The following is a 23,112-nucleotide window of genomic DNA, read 5'->3' as shown; positions in this document are numbered from 1 at the left end:
AATGCCAGGAGATAGGCGTTGAAATTATGCCAGGCCAGCCAGTCGGAACAGGTGAGTCTTTAGTTTCTGCCGGAAGGAGCGGAAGTCGGTGGTGGTTCTAATGTCGGGGGGGAGGTCATTCCAGAGGGTTGGGCCCATCACAGAGAAGGCCCTACTCCTTGGCGTCGCCCGCTGGCATTGCCTAGCGGACGGCACCAGGAGAAGCCCCTCCCTGTTAGAGTGAATTGGCCGCTGGGATGTATGTGGGAGGACGTGATCCCGCAGGTAACTGGGCCCTATGCCATGGAGCGCTTTAAAGATGGTGGTCAAAACCTTGAAACGCACCCGAAAGACCACAGGCAGCCAGTGCAGCTCGCGCAGGAGCGGTGTTACATGGGAGTACCTGGTACTCCCCATGACTGCCCGCGCGGCTGCGTTCTGGACTAGCTGCAGTCTTCGGGCGCGTCCCAAGGGCGCGTCCCAAGATTGTTCTCACTTGTTGCATTTAATAGAGCTGTTGTTACCGTTAAGCCTTTGTGTGCCTATCCATTACCCAGTCTAACACACATTGTGTTGTTTAATGAGAAATACTGAAATGTCATTTGCCCATGAGGATGGTCAGCAGTCTGAAGTAATAGACCCATGATACAGTGAATATTAGCATTAATATATTAATATTAGTCCTTTTTATATGTTGGAAGAAATGTATCAGTGAGCTGGAGACATGTCATACTAAATCTAAATTATATCTAAATTATATATTTTGGCTGGTGGGCTTTTGAAATCATAAGTGAAAAAAGCCCAAGGAAAGGTGTGCATCTCTGACTCAAAATCAAATCACGTTTCGTCAAAGGGTGGGATATATGCAACCTTTCAATTCAAACTAACTTAAGAGGTTTAGGTATGCCTATTCACAAGATAATGTCATGTTTAATGAAGCTTAATCTGAGGAATGCAGTGCACACAGAAACCTAAGTCGAAAATACATCGGACGACGTTCAGTGTTTTCAAACGGGACAACTTCAGAATTGGTGGACTTCAACTCCCAAAATTCCCCAGTTCAGCATGGGAAGGTTGGGAAAGAGGCAAAAAGAGGTGGTGATATCTCAAAACAAGAGCACCCCCCCACCCCGCCCCACGAGACGCTTCTTCCAAACAAGCCAAAGGAGACGCGCTGTTTCAGCCGCCGTAACGCCTTCGTAGAACTCCCGTTTCCTAGGCTGCGCTCTTAGAGAATATACTGTAAACCGAAGGCTTCCGTCAATCTCACTCGGGGCGGCCCCAGACCGCACCGGATGTTTACAAGCTGCATTTCCGCACCAACGAAATCGTCTCTATGATCGGCCGCCCCTGGGACCGCTGAGGGGGCCGGATGCGCCTGCGCGAGCCGGGCCCCTTTAGGCCGCTCCCGCCGCCACGACCATCCACAAAACTGTATGCGTTGAGCGGAGACGCGCGCGGGCTCGGCGGCAAGAGCAGCAGCAGCCGCCGCCCTCTCCCCTCCGGTGGGCGCCGTGAGGAGCCGCCTCTCCTCCCCGCGTCCTCTCGCTCTCGGCCGGGCCGCTGGCTCCCCTGGAGTCCCTCGACAGCAAATGGTGGGGCCGGAGGATGCCGGAGCTCAGGGCGGCGCAGCTTTGCTTGCCTCGGGCCGGGACAAGGAGGCGGAGGAGGCGGCGGAGGAGGAGGAGGCGGACGGGGAGGAGGCGGAAGCGGACGGCAAGCGGGATGGGAGCCGAGAGGGCTCCCGGGACCGACTGCATCGCTACCTGGCCGGCAAGAGGCCGCCCAACGGGGACGCCTGCGGCGGAGGGAGGATGACCAACGGGGACGCCGGCTTCCTGCTCCTCTCGCCGGCGGCCTCCGAGGCGCCCACGGCCCCGCAGGGCGGCGAGGAGAAGCAGCAGCAGCTCCACAACGGCGGCTGCGCCTTGTTCCTGAGCGGCGTGGCCGGGGCTGAGCCGCCCATCGGGGCTGCCGTGGCGTCGGCCCCGTCTCCCTCGCCCACCTCCTCCGCCTCGGCCTCCTCTTCCTCCTCCTCCTCCAGCTCCTCGGGGACCCCCGAGGAGCCGGAGGGCAGCCTGTCTTCCCCGGCCAGGGCTCTCCCTTGCCTCCCCGCCTTGGCCTTCATGGACATCAGCCTCAACTCCCGAAACACCTTCGAGGTCAACCGTCGCCGCAGCGCCCTGGAGCACTTGCCGCCTCCGGAGCCTCCCGACGACCCTGCCGGCGGCGGCCTTCACGCGGCAGGGCCGTGCTCGGAGCAAGGGGATCGGGCCAAACGGTTGAGTGGGATCGCCGGATCCAGTTTTGCGGAATTTTTCACAAGGTAAAACACATACGCACATTCACACACACTATGACTCATGAGGGCCCCTCCCTTGCGCGGGCAGAAGGTACGGGGAGCGCCGGTGCCGCAGACCCGAGTTGTGCAATTGCCGCAAGGAAAGCGAGTGGAACGAATAGACGGTGTCCCGGGACGATGGTGCAGGATCCGAGCTGGGAGCCATGGGCTCCAAGGGAAAAACCAAAGCCCTGGTCTCCGGTGACCGATCCAGATCGGATCCTGCGAGATTCTGGGCTTTCCCTCTTCCCCAGCCGCCCCATTCTTGCTGGCCTTCCTTCCCCTGGTTAGATAGGCTTGCAGTGGAAGGAGTGTCTTCACTTCACTTCAAAGCCTTGGCTTTGCAAGAGCTGAATAAGGCTCTGAATTATGGATGGTGTGAAGTTGCTTATTTGCACCTTTCCCTCCCTCCCCCAAGCAGGTATTGCTTTCTTGTATTGTACAGGTATTGTACCCTGATGTATTGCAAAGGATATAGATCTGGAATGAGGGGATGGCCTGCTAAAGACCTTATGCTAAGAAATTCCTTGTGAAAGGAAGAAAAAAGAAAAGAAATCTAAGCAGGCAATGTTTAGGGATGTCTTAAGCATGGCCCTTTCATTACTGATGAACCAGTTCTGAAGGCAAAGACAATTACACGTACGGGATGTGTGTGTAACCTTCAGAGAGGCGTCCTTAACTTTTATTGAGTATGCCATTCATTTAAAGCCCGCTCGACTCCAATGCATTCATTGCTTCATTTAATACTTAACATAGGGTACATTTTAAAAATATTTTAGCTCTGTTCCACTCAAAGAGATTTCTACCTGTAAATGAGGTGCAGTCATACTTTATGCTTTGGATAGCACTTTTTCTACTTCTGCACCAAATGCCATATTGATGGAGAATGGGGATAATGCTTTGTATGAGATGTCTTGTTACAATAGCTGCATCTTGCCTTACTACACCTTTGGTTACTTTTGAAAGCATAAGGTGCTTCCCTACATTCATAGGGAATTTGACCTCTACATTTCCTTAGAAGCCTATACCAGGAAATATTGGCAGACCTTTTAAGCAGAAATATCTATTATCTCTCAGTGATACATCCTTTTTGAAGCAGGGAGCTGTTTTTTGTGACATGTGGAAGAACATACCTTGATAAATCATTAGCTTCTGAAATAGCTGCACAAGCACCTTAGAATATCTGTTAGAATGAGACCTACTGTTTATAACACTAATGTTTCCTAATCATTCTCCTCTTGCATGTTTCACTGTACTACAAAATAACATTTTCATATTCTTTACTACAAGTAATTAAAGGCTTTACAATGGTTCAGCTAATAGGAAAGAAAAATAATTCTATTATAGGTTTGTGTTGCAATTGTTCTTTAGGTACGAATGACATACTCCAAATTGAGCAGTTTTCAAGAATGAAACCTTACGTCATTATTCGACTGTGTTTTCAGTTTTGTGAAGGACCAGTGCATTCTTATTTGTTCTTAGCTTCAATTATGCTAGAAGTCTTAATGAGTACTGGAAATGGTGGAGTAAAAATTTGCCTCTTTAAGTCATTTTTCTAAAGGGATTTTATTCTATAACACACTGATACAGTATTCAGTGTTCTGGACATTGAAGCCATTTATGTTATGTTACACTACATTAAGTTATGTTTGTTATGTTAGCTGTGTAGAGTAGCCCTATAGTAAATAAGTAAATAAATGTAACAAATATATAAATTTATGCTCCCAAGCTTATGGGAAAAAACAGTACAAATAGGTAGTTTTTGAGTCTCTACCTTGATGTTTACAATCTATAAGGCATGAAGACCCAGCTTTTCATCCACACCTTCAGGGAGGGAGAGTAAAACTCTTCATTATGCTTGCCATTTGTTATCATTATGTTTTATTAATTTTATTGTAATGTAATTATGAACCACCCAGAGTTATTGAGAGTGAGTTAAATAAATTATTATTATGAAGTTATGATACAAAAGAAAAACAAGATGGAGCTTGTAAAAGAAAACAAGACCATTATAGCATCAGTTCTTAATGTTACAGGGATTCTAATCTCACCTGTAATAGCTCACTGGAGAGGCTCTTAGGTCACTAGTGTGGGAGAATCAAAGAAGAAAAAAAATATTTTTTGAAGAATATAGATGGTGGCCTTGCTTTCCTTCTCTCCCTCTGACACAGTGCAGTGGAATGGCTTCTGGATTATGGCAGTTATTTAGAAGAGGAACTTTAATGCTGACTGGCCTTTTTGTGCTAAGAGGTAGGATGTTAGGGTGTTTTAAGTTTTTCCACTATGTTGTTGATATATGTTTTAGCATACCCAATAAACTTAAAATCATCTATTTCTTCAACTTTTGCCTGGTGAAGGTGGGAAGAGAAGAGGGAAAAGGGAAATAACAGTGGACAGATCCTTTTGAAATAGCCAACTGATATTTTGCTAAATATCCTGCTGAAACATCTGATGTAATTTACAATACTTGCCGGAATTGCGATTCTTGTATTGAGGAAGTATTTCATGTCTCGGTATTCATGAATAGCTGATTTGTTGCCAGTTGCTCCTTTAACAATTATCCAGAAACACTTCTCCATCTGAAATGCTCATTACCTCATAATATAGCTTAATCTAGAAAATGTATCAATAGAGAAGTATTAATCCTATTTACAGAAATGTGCCATTTATCCTGAGTGATATAAGAGACTTTTATAAGAGTCATATAAGAGAATTAGACCAGTGCTTTTTCTAGCATCCAATTTCAAAATCATCTGGGTTTTTTCTAACTGCATTTCCTAAACATCAACATATGATGAGTAGAGTAATAAAATTATTTAATTATAATATATGTAAAAGTTGAGCTCCTAAGCTTTTAAGATTGAGATAATCATGTGCAAGTTGTTTGATTTCCGATTTTCTTTCTTGTTTACCCAACAGCAACTTTGTGAAGTAGATTAGGCTGAGAGAGAATGAATGGCCAAAGTCACCCAAGGATGAAGATGGCATAGACTATGGGTCATTTAACCATGGCACCATCCTGGCTCTGTGTCTTCTGAAGTTCATAGTATGATAGCAGAGACTAAAGCCTGAATTACTTAGTGTATCCCCTATGTTCATATGAAAAGTATTTTGAAATTGTGCTTGATCATTGATCAAATATGAGTCAGTAATATGACTTGGCTTTAAAAAGACAAAATGCAAATTTGAATTGCCTCAATAGATGTATAAGTTTCAATCACAGGAAGTAAATAGTTCCATTTTCTTTTTCATTAATCAGAGTCCAGGTAGAACATGTCCAGTTACAAATGTGACATTTTAAGAAAGGTTCAGACAACTGGGCACAAGTGCACAAAATGGGGCGGGGTGGGGTGGGTAGTACGGATGATGAAGGCACTGCAAAACTAAATTCTACGACGAGATAAAGAATAAATGTATAGGTTTTGGGGAAAGAGAACTGGTAGGAAACTGTCAGCAATCTTTTTCTAAGTATCTGAAGGGGGATCACAAAAGTCAAGGTTCGTTTTCTATTGCCACAAAGAGAAAATACAGGCTAACACAGATTTTGGCTGAAATGTGAGGTTAGACTTAAAATTTAAGATGGTAGAAATGAATGCTTCAGGCAGCCATCTGTTTTGGTGCTTACATTCGTGTTCCTGCACTGTGAACGTAGTTTGCTTTAAGGGTGTAAGGAAACCTTTCCAATTTTATGATTCTATGATAATTGTCTCAATTCATCACTTCTTGCTTTGGCAAGCTGCAAGTAAAAAACAACAACAATGCCAGTGGTATCTGGTATAATACCTTCTGAGAGGAAAATTGGTTCGGTATCCCTTCTAGAGTCATTTAGGAAATTCAGAAGGTATGTGAAATTGCCCCCACAATATTGTTAAAGGGGCATGTAACCTGTGGACTTTGCTGACAGTGCATCCTAAGGATCTAATCTGATCCCATTGTTCATTCTGAGAACTGATAAAATCACATCTTGGCATGTTTGCTTGGCTTATCACTTTTCTTTTGCACAATTATACATTTTAAAGTTCTGCAAAATCTGTAATCTGTGTTTGTTGTTACTTGTTGCTGTATCTGGTAGTAACATGAACTGTCAATTTCATATTGCACAGCAAGGGCTTAACTTCTGCTAAGGCTACAGTTTAGAATTTCTTTTGAAGATTGTATCTCTGAGCAGTATTAATAAGGGGTTAGAATGTTAATCATTTCACAGTAACACTATGTCTGAAAATTGAAACTGTATTTAAGTACTTATAACACCCTGCTACATAAATACCCATTGGAAGTAATGTATTTGATGTAGCAGTGTCCGAATTATGGAGTCCTAGATGCTTTTTGAGCTTGGTTGTTTGCTTGCTGACATTTCGTTACTGGACTATGCAATTGCTTCAGTGTAAGCTGCATGTGAAATTTGGACAAAAATGACCAATGCGTAAAGGAAATCAAATAGCTGAATGCAATTTATATACATATACAGACACACATTTCATACATGGTTATCCTCTTTATTACATGTATTACTGTATATGCAATATTGTAAATTATGCTGCTAAAACTGCAAAATTAAATTCATTTACCAAGGAGAATTTATTTCTGAGTTAATGCAATTCAGTAATATAATTCAGTCTTTCAGATGTTTTATACATACAATACTTTCATTATTGGTACTATAAGAGAAAAGCGTTTTAGGAATTACTTACCTAAAAATGAATAGAGATGAAATGCTATAAGGACACACCTCCATTCTACTCTTAAGTTTATACTGAGATAAGACTTTTAAGTAACCTGCTTAAAAAGTTGATAAACCTGAATGTTGCAGGGCTGCAATGTGCTGTGGCATGTTTTATTCCAGCTGTGATGTTTCAGAAATCCAATATTTTAATAAACACAAATTGAAACTGGAACAAATATAGGCAAAGAGTGCCTGCTAGCTGTCATTTTAATTTAAGTTCTCCTAGTAACTGAGCTGAAACTGAATGTTACACTTTGATTATAAACTTGTTTTTCTGGTTGTGATTTCATTCTTTTTTCTTTTTCATATTTATGTGGGTAATATTTACCAGTGTACTGAATGACTTTCACGGGTATCAGTTTCACCTTTGTCTCAATCTACAGTGTTTACAAAACTGCTGTTAAGAGATTTAGTTTATGCATATTTAATTGAATACAGGTGCAGCCCTTGACATAAAACCATTCGTTTAGTGACTATTACAGTGGCACCGACACAAATGACTTATGGCCGTTTTTTTTATACCTATGATTGTTGCAGCATCTCTGTGGGCATGAGATCAAAATTCAGAAGCTTGGCAACCGGTATGTATTTATGAGGGTTGCAGTGTCCCGAGGTCATGTAATCACCTTTTGCAGCTTTCTGACAAACGGAGTCAACGGGGAAGCCAGATTCCCTTAACAACTGTGTTACTACCTTAACAACTGCAGTGATTCACTTAACTGTGAGAAGGTAGATTGTAAAATGGGGCAAAACTCACTTAACAACAGGCTTGCTTAGCAAACCTTTGGGCTTAATTGTGGTTTTAAGTTGAGGACTACCTATGTCTTAGATGAAAAGCATGATGAAAGATGAAAATGCTTTTCATCTAAGTCAGCTACTATTTCCTAATTTGATATTAATTACAAAAAAACTAAACTGATTTTCTGGATATATGTCAAATATATCATACAGTTCACTGATAGATAAATTGTATTGTAGAACTGTAGAATGTTGCATATTGCTGCTCATAATGCTTGTATCCCCTTTTTATTTGTTTGATGATGATTACATGACATCAAGTCATTGTTGACTTTTAGCAATCACATAGATTTACCCATGATGATCTGTCTGTAACCTGGGCCTTCAGGTCTTTCAATGGGTATGCTTATCACTACTGTAATTTAATCACCTTGCTGCTGATTGTCCTCTTTATTTTCCTTCCATTTTCCCAGCATTACAGTAGTCCTTGACTCAAGATCATAAAAGAGCCATAAAGCAGGTCATTGCATGATCAACCCGATTTTACGACCTTTATTTCCCTGGTGCTTGTTAAATGAATTGCCATAGTCGTTAAGTGGATTGCAGTCATGAGGTAAACACTGCAGTCTTTAAGCGAACTCATTTTCTTGACAGTTATAACAATTATCCCGTGGAACAACTTGCCTCCAGAAGTTGTGATTTCTCCAACACTGGAAGTTTTTAAGAAGAGATTGGACAACCATTTGTTCAAAATGGTATAGGATTTCCTGCCTGAGCAGGAAGTTCGACTAGAAGACTTCCAAGGTCCCTTCCAATTCTGCAATTCTGTTCTGTTCCGTTTTGTTCCATTGCATTCCATTCATTGTTCACTAGAGCGCGTTTTGCTGAAAACCAGAAGTAAACCTGTTTTTGGCAAAAACGTAAATCACAGTTGTGTGATCACACAATCTACTAATGCAGATTGGGTACAGCATGCCTCAAATGTGGTCATGTGACCATGGAGGGGACCCAGCCATCAGAACATCAGAACTGAGTCATAAGTACATTTTGGGGGTGGGATCCATCGTAACTTTGAATGGTTGCTAAGTAACTGGTCATCAGTCAAGGACTGCCAGTAGGTCTTTTCATAATGTGTCCTAAGTAGGATAATTTCACTTGTGCCTAAAGGAGATTTGCTTGATGTTCCATTTATTTGTTTTCTTGACTCTCCACAATATTCTCAGGACTCTTCTGCAACACCAAAGTTCAAAAGCATCAGTACTTTGCTTCCAGAGTGTCACAGGGAATACCATGTTTTGCACATTTTTTAAATCTTCGTAGGCATTTACAAACAGTAAAAAGAAAATAAAGATTGTTATAAAAAAAGAGAGAGCAATACGCTATTGATTAAACTCTTACAAATAAAATATATATGTTGTAGCTCTGTTATATATGTAGAACATGGGAAAAAACCTCTTTTGCTTTGTGAGTAAAAGCCTGTTTTATATCCCATTATATGTCATTAGAATTCTATTTTTTGTTGGTAGGATTGGGATTTTATTTCCAAAGTTAAGTGACCCAAATTTCAACTCAGAATTTCTTTTTACCTCTTTCTTCAATAATCATAAGACATTAACATTTAAGTTGAAAAATGGATTCTAAAAGGGCAAGTTCTGCATTATAGTGCCCATTTCTATATAATTTAACCACATGAGTTACATTACAGACAGTAAATGGGTATAGTCACATTCATCACCTAGAGAGATTGTATAATAATATGGTGGAATATGTATTTATTAATAGTTAAAATTGCTCAACAACCCCCCACCCCATAAATTGGATTCTTACACCTTTAAAAGTTTTTTTTTCTGGTTTATATGCTGTTCTAGCTTTAAAAAAATCACGTTTTGCACTTCTCATTCCAGTCAGAAGGTTAAAATATTTAATTATAAGAATATTTCATTTTTCTGTTAAATTACCGGTAGATATAAACAGACTTCCAAAGGAAAATATCAAATAGTTACAAGTAAAAGTTAAAATGTAATACAGGTAGTCCTCAACACACAACAGTTCATTTAGTGACTTTTCAAAGTTACAAGGGCACTGAAAAAAGTAACTTATGACCGTTTTTCATGGTTACAACCTTTGCAGCATCCCCATCATCATGACAAAAATTCAGATTCTTGGCAACCAGTTATATTTATGACCGTTGCTGTGTCCCAGGATCACGTGATCCCCTTTTGCGACCATCTGACCAGCAAAGTCAAATGGGGAAGCCAGATTCACTTAACAACCATGTTGCTGCAGTGATTTGCTTAACAACTGTGGTAGTTGTAAAATGGGGCAAAACTCGCTTAACAAATGTCTCACTTAACAGCAGAAATGTTGGGCTCAGTTGTGGTCGTAAGTCGAGGACTGCCTGTACAATTAGACCTTGGTTAATGACCATTCATTCAGCAACTGTTCAAAGTTACAACAGTACTGAACAAGGAGACTTGCAGCCAGTCCTCACAATTGCAGCTGTTGCAGCATTCCCACAGTCACATGATCACCATTCAAGCACTTGGCAACCAGTTTGTAATTATGACGGGCTAATTGAACTTACACAATTAGACTGCTAGATCAACCCATTTAAAATTGCTTTCCTACTTAAAACTTGTTAAATGTTGAAAGATTTATTCCCGCAAATCCTTCATGAGAATGCAATGTGACTGGAGGATAAAGTATCTTCTTTCAGGGGTGTGTGAGTGAACGAGGGGGGGGGGGGAGGGCTCCTGTATTCCATTTAAAATAAAGGTGTGTCAAGAGGGTTTGCAAAAGAAACACATTTGTTTCTAAAACAGAATTGTAAGGTAGTGCACAGTGTGTTCGTCAGAAAATACGATTCTGCACAATGCACCATTTTTTTTATGCCAGGGGTGTCCAAACTTGGGAACTTTTAAGACTTGTGGAATTCTGGGAGTTGAAATCCACAAGTCTTAAAAGTTCACAAATTTGGACACCCCTGTGTTATGCCTTTGCTCTGTTTAATCATGATGGCTCCTGCAAATCTGTCTTCTCACAAACCTAGGGTAAAGAAGAAGAAAAACTAAATGACTTAGTCCATTGCGCCTCAAGTACGTTCTGAAACTGGCGATCAGAATTCACATTAGAAGCTGTATTCATATGAAAGGACTTAAAGCTTTTGTCACCTTTTCTGGAGCAAGGCTTTGTTTTGATGGTATTCTGAGAGGATTCCTCCCACACGGAATCACTATTTATACTTTTTGCTTGTATCCATGTTGATAGAAGGATACAGGTATATACAGGTTCGGCTGTTTGACTATAATCCATCTTTTTGGGAGAGCGGTCACCTCCCTGGGAGGAACACCGTACTAGTTGTTACCAGTAGGTGAGATACACACTTGTGTTAGGATCCTCTGATTATTCATCTGTTACTTACAAAGTAATAAAGGTGGAATTAAAAAAAACAACCAACCTAATATTTCCAAAGTTGCTGGATGCAACATAAGCATTGACAATCCTCAGTTTTTCTGGATGCCTTGTTACTGTAAAAATGTAGTCATTTAGATGTGATGCATCTGGCTGCAGTTGGATATGCCACATGAATGACTGTATGTCCCTCCAAGCAAAACGAAAATAAGGTGTCAATAAAGATGTCCAGGCAACAACCTTTTCTCCCTTCCCCTATGAGATTAGAGTGTATTTAGGGAGTGTATACATTCATATGATATCATACTTGCAATTTGTTCTTAGTAGGAATTAAGAACTTGGGAAAAGACTCCAAAGTGCAAATACAAAATAGTTCTGTGATGTGAATTAGTGGTGGGTTGCAATTTATTTTACTACTGGTTCGCACATGTGCGCCCGCAGATGCGCGACGCTTCTGCGCATGTGCAGAAGCGACGGTGGGTGGGCGGGGCCTCCGACCACCGCCACTACCGGTTCACCCGTGGTAGTGGTGAACCGGCAGTAACCCACCTCTGATGTGAATGCTTCAACATTGGAAGGTTTTAATAAAAGATTGGACAACCATTTGTCTGAAATGGTATATAGAGTTCCTGTCTGAGTAGGATCTTGGACTAGAAGACCTCCAAGGTCCCTTCCAACTCTGTTATCCTATTACTATTGCTATTCCATTCCATTATATTCTATTTTATTCTTGTATAAAGTACAAAGAAAGTAGAATGCATGTCCCTCATATAGCACTTTCTTTTCTTTAAAAAAATACTCCATTTTCATTATTTTTTCAGCACAGGAACAGGGAGCTGGAAATGGTTACAACGATATATGAAGGTGTAGGTATTTCTACTCAGACAATAGATTTCATTGAATGTTTAAGTGAACAAAAACTAGCACAATCACCCCACAATAGTGTTCCTTGCAGAACTCTTCTAACTCAGAAATGTTCTTGGGCTTCCTTGACTACACTACATGTTTGAAATCTGCTCATAGATTTTTCAGTAATATTCAAGTCTGAGGAATGCAAAGTCTATTCCAAGATTTTTGTCTTTTTTGTTCCTGGAAGTATTTCACGGCCACTTTGGAGGGATGTTTTGGATTGTTGCCTTGCTAAAATATCAAGCTTGTGTTCAATTCCCACTTATTCACTGACTGGGACATCAGCCTCAAGGCCGAGAAAAATCTCTGTTACAACTGTCTCCAAAGCTGGTTAGATCTGTAAAACAGAACCCCTGATCATTCCAGACAAAAACTGAACCCCTGGTGACTCCAGATAACTGCTGAAAAGTTTAGCCAACACTGGAGCAGTTCTCTGCATTCTTATAGTATAGGATTGCTTATATAACAGTGATCTTCATGTGAGAGTTATCAGAACTTTTTTTTTATGGATCTCAACAACAAAAGCCAGTTGTATAGTACATGTAGTCCTCAGCTTATAACCAAAATTGAGCTTGGAATCTTCCATCATTGAACGAAGCAGTTGTTAAGCAAGGGGTCACATGACAGCTTCATTCGATGATCACAATCCTCGCTCTCCCAGTGTGGTCATTAAGTAATCATATGGGCTGTTAAGCAAAGCATGGTGGGCACTGGAGTAGAGGAGACTCTGCAGACTACAGGGCCCACCAGCATGTGGAAAGTTGTCACAGGTCAGGAGGCCCAGGCCAGCTGCTAAAGAGGCCACTAGCACACGGAGCCTTCCGAACAATTGTGAGAATGGCATCTGCTTGTTGAATGGTATGAGGCAGTCTCTGTAGGAAGGCCATGCCTCACATTGATTAGATGTGCCCGTCAGCAGCTGCAGAAAAATACAAAGATAAGTGGAGCAATTGATGTCCATTGCTAGGCCATATAGCTGTCCTGGCCCTCCCAGCCTGTGGTGGCTTTCTATATATACCAGTGGGGGCTGCAGTAGCTGGCCCAGGCTACCTAGTCCATGGCAACTTTACATGCACCGCTGAGTCCTGTAAGTGGCTGTGGCCTCCCAGGCATGGTAGGGTGGGGAGTAGGTGAGGATTAAGCAAGGATTATTTGTATACAAAAGAAAACCTTGAGTAGCCTGAGATATTTTGGATTAAGATCAAAGGGGGGGAAACTGTTTGGCTGAAACTATGCAAGATACATTCAGAGAAAAGGAGTGTAGCAGGAGTTTCAAGAAAAGAGCCCTCTGGGCAGCAGAATTAGAATTAACACAGTCGTGGAGGCGGAGGCTTTCCCTAAAAAAGATAATGCTCTCCTAGATGAAATGGGGGATGCTACACAAGAGATGAAGGAGGGAGGGGCTGAGGCTCTGCCAGTAGGCGGGGGGCGGGCAGCGGGCGGGGAGGATGCAACAACCAGAAGACTCAGGTCACAAAAGTGATTTGAAACATTATTGCAATTGTTGTTATAATGTACCTTTACGGAAGTGATATGAAAAAAAATGATTGAAATATATTGATGACCTAGTTTAAATCCAAAACTGCTCATCTCTATTCAAATGTTGATGTTTTTCTATTTTTTTCTGTAAAAGTTGCGAGATTTGGGGGGGACTGCTCTCCCCCCGTACGATGTAGCTGTCAAAATTTTCTACACCCTTTTTAACCCTTTTTCCTTGAAAAAATTGTAAAAACCAATAAAACTTGTTAATAAAAAAGAAAAGAAAAAAAGAAAAGAGCCCTCTGACAACCATTGAGCACAGGAGTGGCTCTATTATGCTCTGGGGTTGTGTGACTGCCAGCAGCACAGGAACTACTATGTGGCCAAGCCAAAGTATAGATTCAACTAAACAGCAATATATCTGAGAATATTTCTGGACTTGCAGAGTTTTGCAAGGAAGAGTGGGAAGTATTCTAAACAGACAGGAAGACTCTTTAACTGCCAATAGGAAATATTTGGAAGCTATTGTTTTTCCAAAAGAAATCTTAATTAATGAGCAAAAGGCAGTCTGAATTTCTAAAAAGACTTATTCATTCGTTTTTCATATTTTAATCTGTAAACAACTGCACATAAATATTCCCTAATGTGTCATTAAACTATATTCCAAAGATTGAATTTCTTAGTTGGATTGTATTGTAGATATATACAGGTAGTTCTTGATCAGTTAGGATCAGAAAATTTGTGGTTAAGCTGTGCAGTCGTTAAACAAGGCATCATGTATAGAGGTGGTATTCAGCTGGTTCGGACCGGTTCGCCTGAACTGGTAGTGGAAATCGTGGGTGGAGCAACCCACCCACCCACCCCAGTTCTGTGCGGTTCTGCCTCTATGCCATCCTATTTATGCATGTTTTTGAGGCTGTGAACATGCACAGAAGGCGGATGTTCGAGCAGGCACCCCCAAGGTGGGTCCCTACTGGTTCGGACCAATTCTCCCGAACCAGTAGTGCTGCCTTCAAACAGAGTGAACTGGTTCTCTGTTTTTTTTTTTAAAGTGGGCCCGCCCATCCACCCCGGTTACACTTACCTTTATTCCAACTTACGAAGCCCAGCTGATCCAGGGCAGCAGCTTGAATTGCCGCTCTTCAGCTGTTTCCCTTTTTTTTCGGAGTAATTTTCGTTCAATTGTGCACGCTCGCACAGCATGCATCTGACTCACACACGCTCAGCGAACTGGTAGTAAACCAGTTAGGAATCCACCATTGGGGCACGGGCAGGGCGAAACAATGGTAACAAAATGTGAAGCCCACCTCTGATCATGTAACTGAAATTTTCAACCTTCCCTTCTGGCTTCGCCATTGACTATGCTTGTCGGGAACTGACTGGGAAGTTACAAATGGTGACTCACACACAGTGTGAGGACTTGTCATAAGTCACTTTTTAAGGTTGGAACAGGCACTAAATGAATTGTGGTAATCCATTTGTTCTCCTGCAGTGCCATAACATATGGCTTAAGTATTAGGATGTGTGTGTTGTCTTCCCAGAGGAGAGCCATACCATGAAATGGTGTGTTTTCCATAGAATTGTGTGCATCCAGTAGTATTGCTTGCTATACTTGAATATATGTTCAATCGACAATACAAAATATTCATTTTCAGTTGGATGCAGTACATCCACAAAAATGTCTGGGTTTTTTTTGGGGGGGGGGGGTGTTAAATCTTTGCTGACTCTTCAACAACATTTGAAAGAACTTCCATTTTAAATCTTCATGCTGCAATACAGAAGACAAGAGAGATTGTTATTTCTTCCTAGAAGTAGCAAAAACTGGATAGGACAGGGACAGTGCCACTATTCAACAAAGAAGAATGGTGACTTTCACAAATGATTTCAGTGCTTGCTATATAAACCATGTAGCTAATTTCTCTGAATAACCACACCTATTGATTATGCGGGTCAAGCTTCTTGTTATTTCGAAGTCAACATGGTAATATATTGTAGGTACCAAACACTTCCCAAAATTAGATTTCTGCTTTCTCCTAAAGCCTGTTTTCCTTCCCATGTAGGAAGTCCCATGTGTCAGTCTAGTTTCTTGTCATGCATGCATATTTGAAACTGATAAAACACTATCAGTTGATTCTATCTTGTCACACACAAATAATTATATTTATAGATAACCTGTGCAAAATGTCATTTGCTTTTTCCTTACGATATTCCATGAAGATAGGGGTGGGGGAATCATTTATTTCATAGATTTCACAGAAGAAAACAATAATGCTATGTTCAACAGGGAGAATGGATCTTTGGATCAGAAGTATATAACTGATCGTTATACAACAATGTAATTATAACACAAAGCAAGTGATTTCCTCTAAACATCTAAGTTAATTTTGTTTACTGTTATAACTACCTTTTGTATTTTATATTATCTATTGTGAGTAATTTAGGACTCTATATTACAAAACAAAACATCAAGGAAAATTTTTTTACTGGGATATTAAGTGTTTCTTTTACTTGATTTCAGTGATGGTTGTACTCTGGCGCATCTGAAAGTCTTAACATTTAATGTCAGTGATACATCTGCATTCATTTAATCCTTGATCTTTTAAATATTGAGACTGGGAAAACAGGTTTATTTCATTCCATTCTAGTCCGAATAAATGAAAGATTATCCAATTGCTATAAAATTAGTAATATGTGATGCTCACGTTTAGATGAAACAGCTTTCTGTTTCAGTCTGCTAAAATAGTGAAAGCATCTACATTTAGATTTTATTTTTTTGCAGGAACTTCTTTACCAAAAGGACAAAGGAACTGAAGCCTGGCATCCATAGTGCTCCTGGCTGGAAGTTATTTGGGAAAGTTCCACCAAAAGAGAACCTGCAGAAAGACTCCAAAATCATTCAACAGGTTAGCATTCTAGAGTGTTATCATAAGCTTTTTAATCTTCATTTTTAAACTGTTCTTCCATTTCAAGTATTTCTCAAGAGTGATTAACCCTTTAAATACAACGCACATACAACACACGTTTGCTTTAACGACCTTCAGTTCAACTAAACTCCTATTGACTTCAGTGACAGGTCCAGTCCTCCATTCACTTTCCTTAGCGCTTTCCTTAGCAAGATCAGGCTGGCTGATCTTGTCTAAGCTAGGAAGCTAAGTGGGTCTGGAGCTACTTACTACCTCGGTGGGAGACTACCAGGGAAATTGAAAGATGCGCTGGAAGAAGAGATGGGCAAACTGACTTCCTACTGTAAGTGCTAAGGAACCTGGATGGTTGTGTTCATGTAGTCATCAGGAGTGAGCCCAATTCAAAGGAGATGTAACCTTTAACTTTACTATAGTGATAAAGATGATGGACCAGGAAAAGAAAGACCCAGAACTGCCATTTCCACTGTTATCCCTGCCTATCTTGCCTACCTGGTCAGTCTTCCCAGTAGCTTCCCTCCCTCCCCACTTAGCCACTGCTCTTACACATTACATGTTCATGTTTCCAATCTTTCCAACAATTTTCCAGCCTTCCTTTCTCAACTCTGTCCCAGCATATCAACCTTTCTTCTCTCACCTGGGACTCAAGCCTGATCCATGTACAGAAGAAACCTATTTTTTTAGGGGAAGCAGAAACCACTTTCCAGATTGTTTCCCCACAATAATGGACAAGTCCATTATTTCAGGGCATTATACCTGAACCCCTAATGTCCCCTATGTAGTAAACAATTAAACTGAAGGCTTATGCACAGACATAAATAGGGTAGTTAGAATTCTAAAGATCCAGTAGCTTAAAGTCATATGGAATGTTTCCAGTAACAGTATAAATTTCAACCTTCAAATTTGGAGGTGGGAAATCCCCATTGCGTCTTGTCTGCTTTGCTTATTTTAGGAGGTCTGCTAACTCTAGAACAGATTTAAGAATGCATTTGGCATTTTTTCCTATGGGAAGAGGGTAAAAAGAAACAAAAATACTTTCACAGACACTATATTAGAGATGATAGCACTGATACAGGTCTGGAATAAAATTAAAGAAAAACATTACATGAAAATACCGACATGGCTTTCCACTATGGAAGCCATGACACATCCCAATACGCTAGATCTATCGAAAATGGTTAGATATAGTGAAATTTTAGGCAGCCAAGGGAATTTGAAAACAAATCAAGAATTAAAGGAGCAAAATATAAATATAGATTGGTGGCCATATCTCCAACTACAATCAAGATACAAAAAAGATGTAAAAGAATATAGAATATACACAGAATTACAACAAATAGATAAAATTTTAATTGGCCCAAAAAATAAACTCATAACGAAAATTTACAAATATTTATTAGAAGTAACATTAGAAGAAGAAAAAGTTAAAGGTTGCATGATAGAGTGGGCCAAAAACTTTGGTTACAACATAGATCTAGTGGATTGGGAAAGAATTTGGAACACAAATTATAAACTAACACGATCAGCAGCACTTAAAGAAAATACGTACAAAATGTTTTATCATTGGCATTTACCACCACCATTTTAGATTGGCTAAAATGTATCCAAACATGAAGCCGACCTGCTGGAAGTGTAAAAAGTACAAGGGACTTTTTATCACATATGGTGGACCTGCCCGGAAACACAAAAATATTGGACAAAAATCTGGAAATGGGTGCAAGAAATTACAAGAGAACATAAAATACAAACCCGAAATCTTTCTGCTGGGAATAATCAAAGGGAAATATACAAAGAAAATTAAATACATATTAACACATCTGCTAACTACAGCTAGAATAGCATTTGCCCAATGCTGGAAACAAAATAATGCCCCCTGAGACGAATTAGTGATAAAAAAAACTTTGGATTGTGCAGAGATGGATAAATTAACACTGAAATTAAAAGATAAAGAAGAATCAGAATATTATGAAATTTGGAACAATTGGTACAAATGGCTGCAAAACAAGAAAATTAATGAAGCCGAAAAACAATATATATATAAATATATATAGAACTGTGTATAAAGATGTAGATGTAAATATAGAAGCGAAATGTTATATACATGTACAGATATGATGATATAGCAATGTTGATATAATGACTGTAATGTGTTGTAGAAGGGGGAAAAAATCTGCTAAAAAATGCATTTGGACTACAGAGAAGAAAGAATCTTGTTAGGATAAGAAGACCATTTCTGCATTTCTGAGTTTCACCCAGTTTTATGAACAGGAATAATCAAATTTTAATAACAATACGAATAAAAATACTTAATCACAAGACAGAAACAGATTATTTTAGTATTATTTACTAAACTACATTTGTTGCCAAGCTCTTCAGCATTTTTCAGTAAAAACATAAAACTACAATTAAAGGTGAAATTACGAAAAACAATTAAAAATCCATTTGAGAAGGCTAGGTTTTAGGAGCTTATAAAAAGGCCAGCAAAAGATTAAGCCCTTCAACCTAGCTGAGTACATTTCAAAGAACTGACTACTTCTCCATTTAAAATTTCAGATTAAGAACCAAATTGGCTATGTGCCTGTAACTGATTCAGATAGGCACAATATTGTTATGGCTGCCAGAAATTTCTGTTATCAGAAAAAACAAACCACAAAATAGATCATGAAGTTATTTAACACTATGAACCTGAGGGATTTCAACACCAGCTTAGTCACCGATTTCATTAAGCAGTGCACAGAGCAGCAGAATCCTCAACCTATCCCTACTTCCAAAACTAAGGTACAAACCAGTGGTGGGTTGCAGACGGTACGCCCCGGTATGAGCGTACCGGTGCCTGCCGGGAGCACTGGATACTGTTCTGGTACGGTGCTCCGGAGGGCCTGCCCACCCACCCGTCCTCCTTACCTGTATTAGAGCTCTTCGGCGCTTCTGTGCACGTGCAGGGCGCACACGACACTTGCACAATGTTCCGGTGAGCAGCTGGAGGGTTGCGGAGGCATCGCGGAGCGTTGCAGGAGGTAAGGATGCATGCGCGCGCTGCACGCGTTCATGTGGACACCGGGCCCCGTTGCACCGTACCGTTTGCAAGGGGATCCAGAAACCCCCCCACACACACACACTCAGTATAAACCCATTGGCTTTCAGCTGTTCTTGTAGATGTTAGCAATACCATTTCCCATGCTTTACCATCAGTTGGAATAAGCTGAATCCATACTGGTCCATCTGTTTCCATCAGTCATTCCTCTGTTATACAAAGCCAATTAGCTTCCTCATCTTTGATTTATGTTGAGCTCATCTGCTACTACAAAAGATCAAGTTTTTACTGGGCTCAAAGCCTAGAAGATAAAAGGAGGAAATAGCACTTCCATTTTTAATCTCTTTTCCCCTGTAACAGATTGCTAACTTGTTCAACACCAAGAATGCTGCTCCTCATTACTACTGTAATTGCTGCTCTGGATTAAATAGATACACAATACATATACTCCCCACCCCCAATGAAATGCTGAAGGAATAGTACCAATAGCTATTTAATAGGGGACACCAATTATTGAAAGAGGATACTTTTAAAAAATGGTGAATCTTTCAAATCAGAATCATATTGGGGCTATCAGTAAAATCCAGTACATTGTAACTCACCCCAAAGATTGAGTATATTCCCTACAATATCAACCAAGCTTTTATCACTCCCAGTGAGTTCCTTCTCTTAGCACCAGTTGAGCTGGTTGGACTTAATCAACCATGTTTCAGCTGATCTTGGTTATTTCCCACGGACAGCTTCAGGCTTTTTATATTTTTACACAAACACCCACACCACAAGAGTAAGATTACAGCCCTCATTTTTATGTTATTCCAAAGTGGCATTTACCAAAGGGATAACTCCCATTGCTATCCATGCTAACCAGCCTTAAATGCAACAATCCCAAAGAGATTCAGCCAGTAGCTGGTTGCTTGATTCTTCCAGGACAGGTCCTTTCTTGAGTCACAGGTGACAAGCAGTGTAGTCTCTTCCTCCATGCACGGCAGATGGTTGACCTAAGCAGTACAGAAATGCAACAATGGATCATATGTTTCCAAGAAATTTGTCTCATGTGCTCCTTGGTTGTCTTCTACTTTTGTAGTACTGCTTTACTGGCTGTTGAAAACTATGGCTGTAACATACATTTGCTATGTTTTTCTACTTACTGTTGTATAATTGGCAACCTTGCTTTAAACTTTTTACATTGGTTTTCAAGCAATACTTTTCAAGGCGAGCATTCTATCTTTAAGGTTAATCAGTTCAAACAGAGAAAAAATATTTTACATTCAACTTGCTATTTTGAGATGGGTATATAAAAATATTAGTAGTAAAATATATTAATACAACTAGAGCCATTAACATTTGTGCGCTGAACTAGATAAAGGCACATAATTCTACTTTCCATACACAGATATCAAACAAAGCTATTTATTTGAATGCTGCAGAAATTCTGTAGAACAAAGTAGACTGAAAGACATGTTTCCTGAACATGTGGGAAAACTATGATTGTCAGATTTTTTCCCTTTCATCCCACACAAGCAGTTAATTTGAAGAATATATTAGTATCGGGGGTTTTTTCTTAATTCAGAATGCTGCAATGGGGCATTTTGATAAAAGTAAATCAAAATTGGATAGGAAAAGTGTAATTCTCATCCTTCTATACTTATGCCTCTTTCCTGCCCCCAAATTTCTGACATTCCTGCAATTGGATTTAGGAAAAAAGATCCCATTTATATTAATGAGAATTTTTCTGAAAATCGTACTAGGAGGAGGGGTTGGTAAGGATTGTAAGGAGCAATAATATAAAGGGGGAAGTAGAGGTAATAGAACAGGCGTGTCTAGAGTAGATGGTTTGAATATATGAGAATTTTAATGGAGGTATGCAGGATGAATGAAGGTTAGGAGCCATGGTGATGCAGTGATTAGAATGCAGAATGCAGGCTAACTCAGCCCACTGGCAGGAGTTCGATCCTGACCAATTCAAGGTTGACTCAGAATTCTGAGGTTGGTAAAAGGAGAACCCAGATTATTGGGGCAATATGCTGATTTTGTAAACATCTCAGAGAGGGCTGTGAAGCAGTATGGAGCGGTATATAAGTCTTAAGTGCTACCGTTATTGCTAATATATAGCTAGCACCAAGATACACACAAACACTTCTTGAAATTCATAACAGCAGTTAGAAGAACTAATACAAAGTAAAATAGAATGATAAAAAGAAAAAAAGGAAAGAGAACTGAAAGGAAAAAAAGTATAAAAAGAAGAAACCATAAAGTGGCTTGCTATATATATATAGCAAGGTAGGGCAGGTTGAAGAGAGGAGGAGCTGTCAATGATCAACAGGTTAGCTTTTTTTCTAACTGGAGGGAGCTCTTGGAGACACATGCTGGAATGGGAAACAGGGATGCAGCATGGGAATATATATATCCATCCCTGTTTCCCATTCCAGCATGTGTCTCCAAGAGCTCCCTCCAGTTAGAAAAAAAGCTAACCTGTTGATCATTGACAGCTCCTCCTCTCTTCAACCTGCCCTACCTTGCTAGTAGGCATCGTAGTCACTCCCTCTTTCTTCCAAGCTGTACCCATTTGTACTTCCAGAACTATAGGATCACACTGCTGAAATTCAGAGGCAGTTTTCAGATGTGCATTTTTTTGTGCGCTTCCCCCTGCCCCAAAGGATAGTGATGCCAATCAAAGTCTTGGGGGGCCACTTCAATTTCTTAAACTTGCACACCTGAAATTTAATCATTTCATCACTAAATTTTAGTGATATAATTTGGAACTGATTTTCAAGATTTACAGAGATTTTAGTGATGAAAATAGATTGTAGGGCTGTCTTGCAACCTCTGAAATCTCAAATTATCCACCCTGGTATAAGATAAAAACTCCACTCAGTGTAGATCTAGAGCAGCTTAATTGTAAGCAAAAGGCTTACAAGGAGACAAAAGATTTCCACTAAAAAGGATGGGAAAAAACTACACACACAGTTGTATTGTACAATCCTGATTGGTTTATTGTATAGTGAAACATAAAACTTGTTTTGTACACCTCTGTACTAAAAATAAAATAAAGAATGAAGAGTGTTTTCGACTTAAATGGATTGAGGTTCTTCTTGTCGCTTTTGGACTCATAAAATTATAGTCTAATTCTGGTTTTGGTGATTAAACAAACCTGTAGTTATTTAGTAAATATGCACAATCTGATAATGCAAAGATAAAAGCTGAGGGACTGTGGTTTATCATGAAATCAACTTAGATGGGTTTTATGCATTGTTCCAGGAACCGAAATTAGTTTGCTATTTATTATGAACTTGTTAAAATATTTAGCAAACTGATTTTTTTTTTTGGGGGGGGGGGGGGAGGAGGTAGATCACCAATGTTCACTAGAGCAGGGAAGGAAAATAATTTCTGCTGATTCTATGCTGTCCTGCTTCCTTAAGCTATTGGAACAATGGGCTTGCTGCAGCATGACGTTGCTTTACTTGACTGTATTTTGAGGGACCTGTCATGATATTGTTGACTTCATGTTTATACCCAGCTTGCTGCCGAGGCAGCCTAAAGCCATCTTTAAGTTGTTTGCATTTTGAAGTAGTTTGCT

The 23,112-nt window shown here is 40.2% G+C and overlaps 1 protein-coding gene across 1 annotated transcript in view; it reads left to right on the top strand.

Annotated features, from left to right (window-relative positions):
- Positions 1–1,237: 1,237 nt before the first annotated feature.
- TBC1D12 (TBC1 domain family member 12) overlaps positions 1,238–23,112 on the top strand; it is a 64,403-nt gene continuing 42,528 nt past the window's right edge. Inside the window, 4 exon segments of the mRNA XM_081953925.1 lie at positions 1,238–1,430; positions 1,433–1,477; positions 1,480–2,305; positions 16,360–16,483. Coding sequence (XP_081810051.1) covers positions 1,352–1,430; positions 1,433–1,477; positions 1,480–2,305; positions 16,360–16,483 — 1,074 coding nt within the window. The 5' untranslated portion in view covers positions 1,238–1,351.

The sequence above is a fragment of the Natrix helvetica genome, assembly GCF_964273705.1.
Source record: "Natrix helvetica genome assembly, chromosome: 5".
Lineage (NCBI taxonomy): Eukaryota > Metazoa > Chordata > Lepidosauria > Squamata > Natricidae > Natrix > Natrix helvetica.
This window is presented reverse-complemented; position numbering and strand designations above follow the sequence as displayed.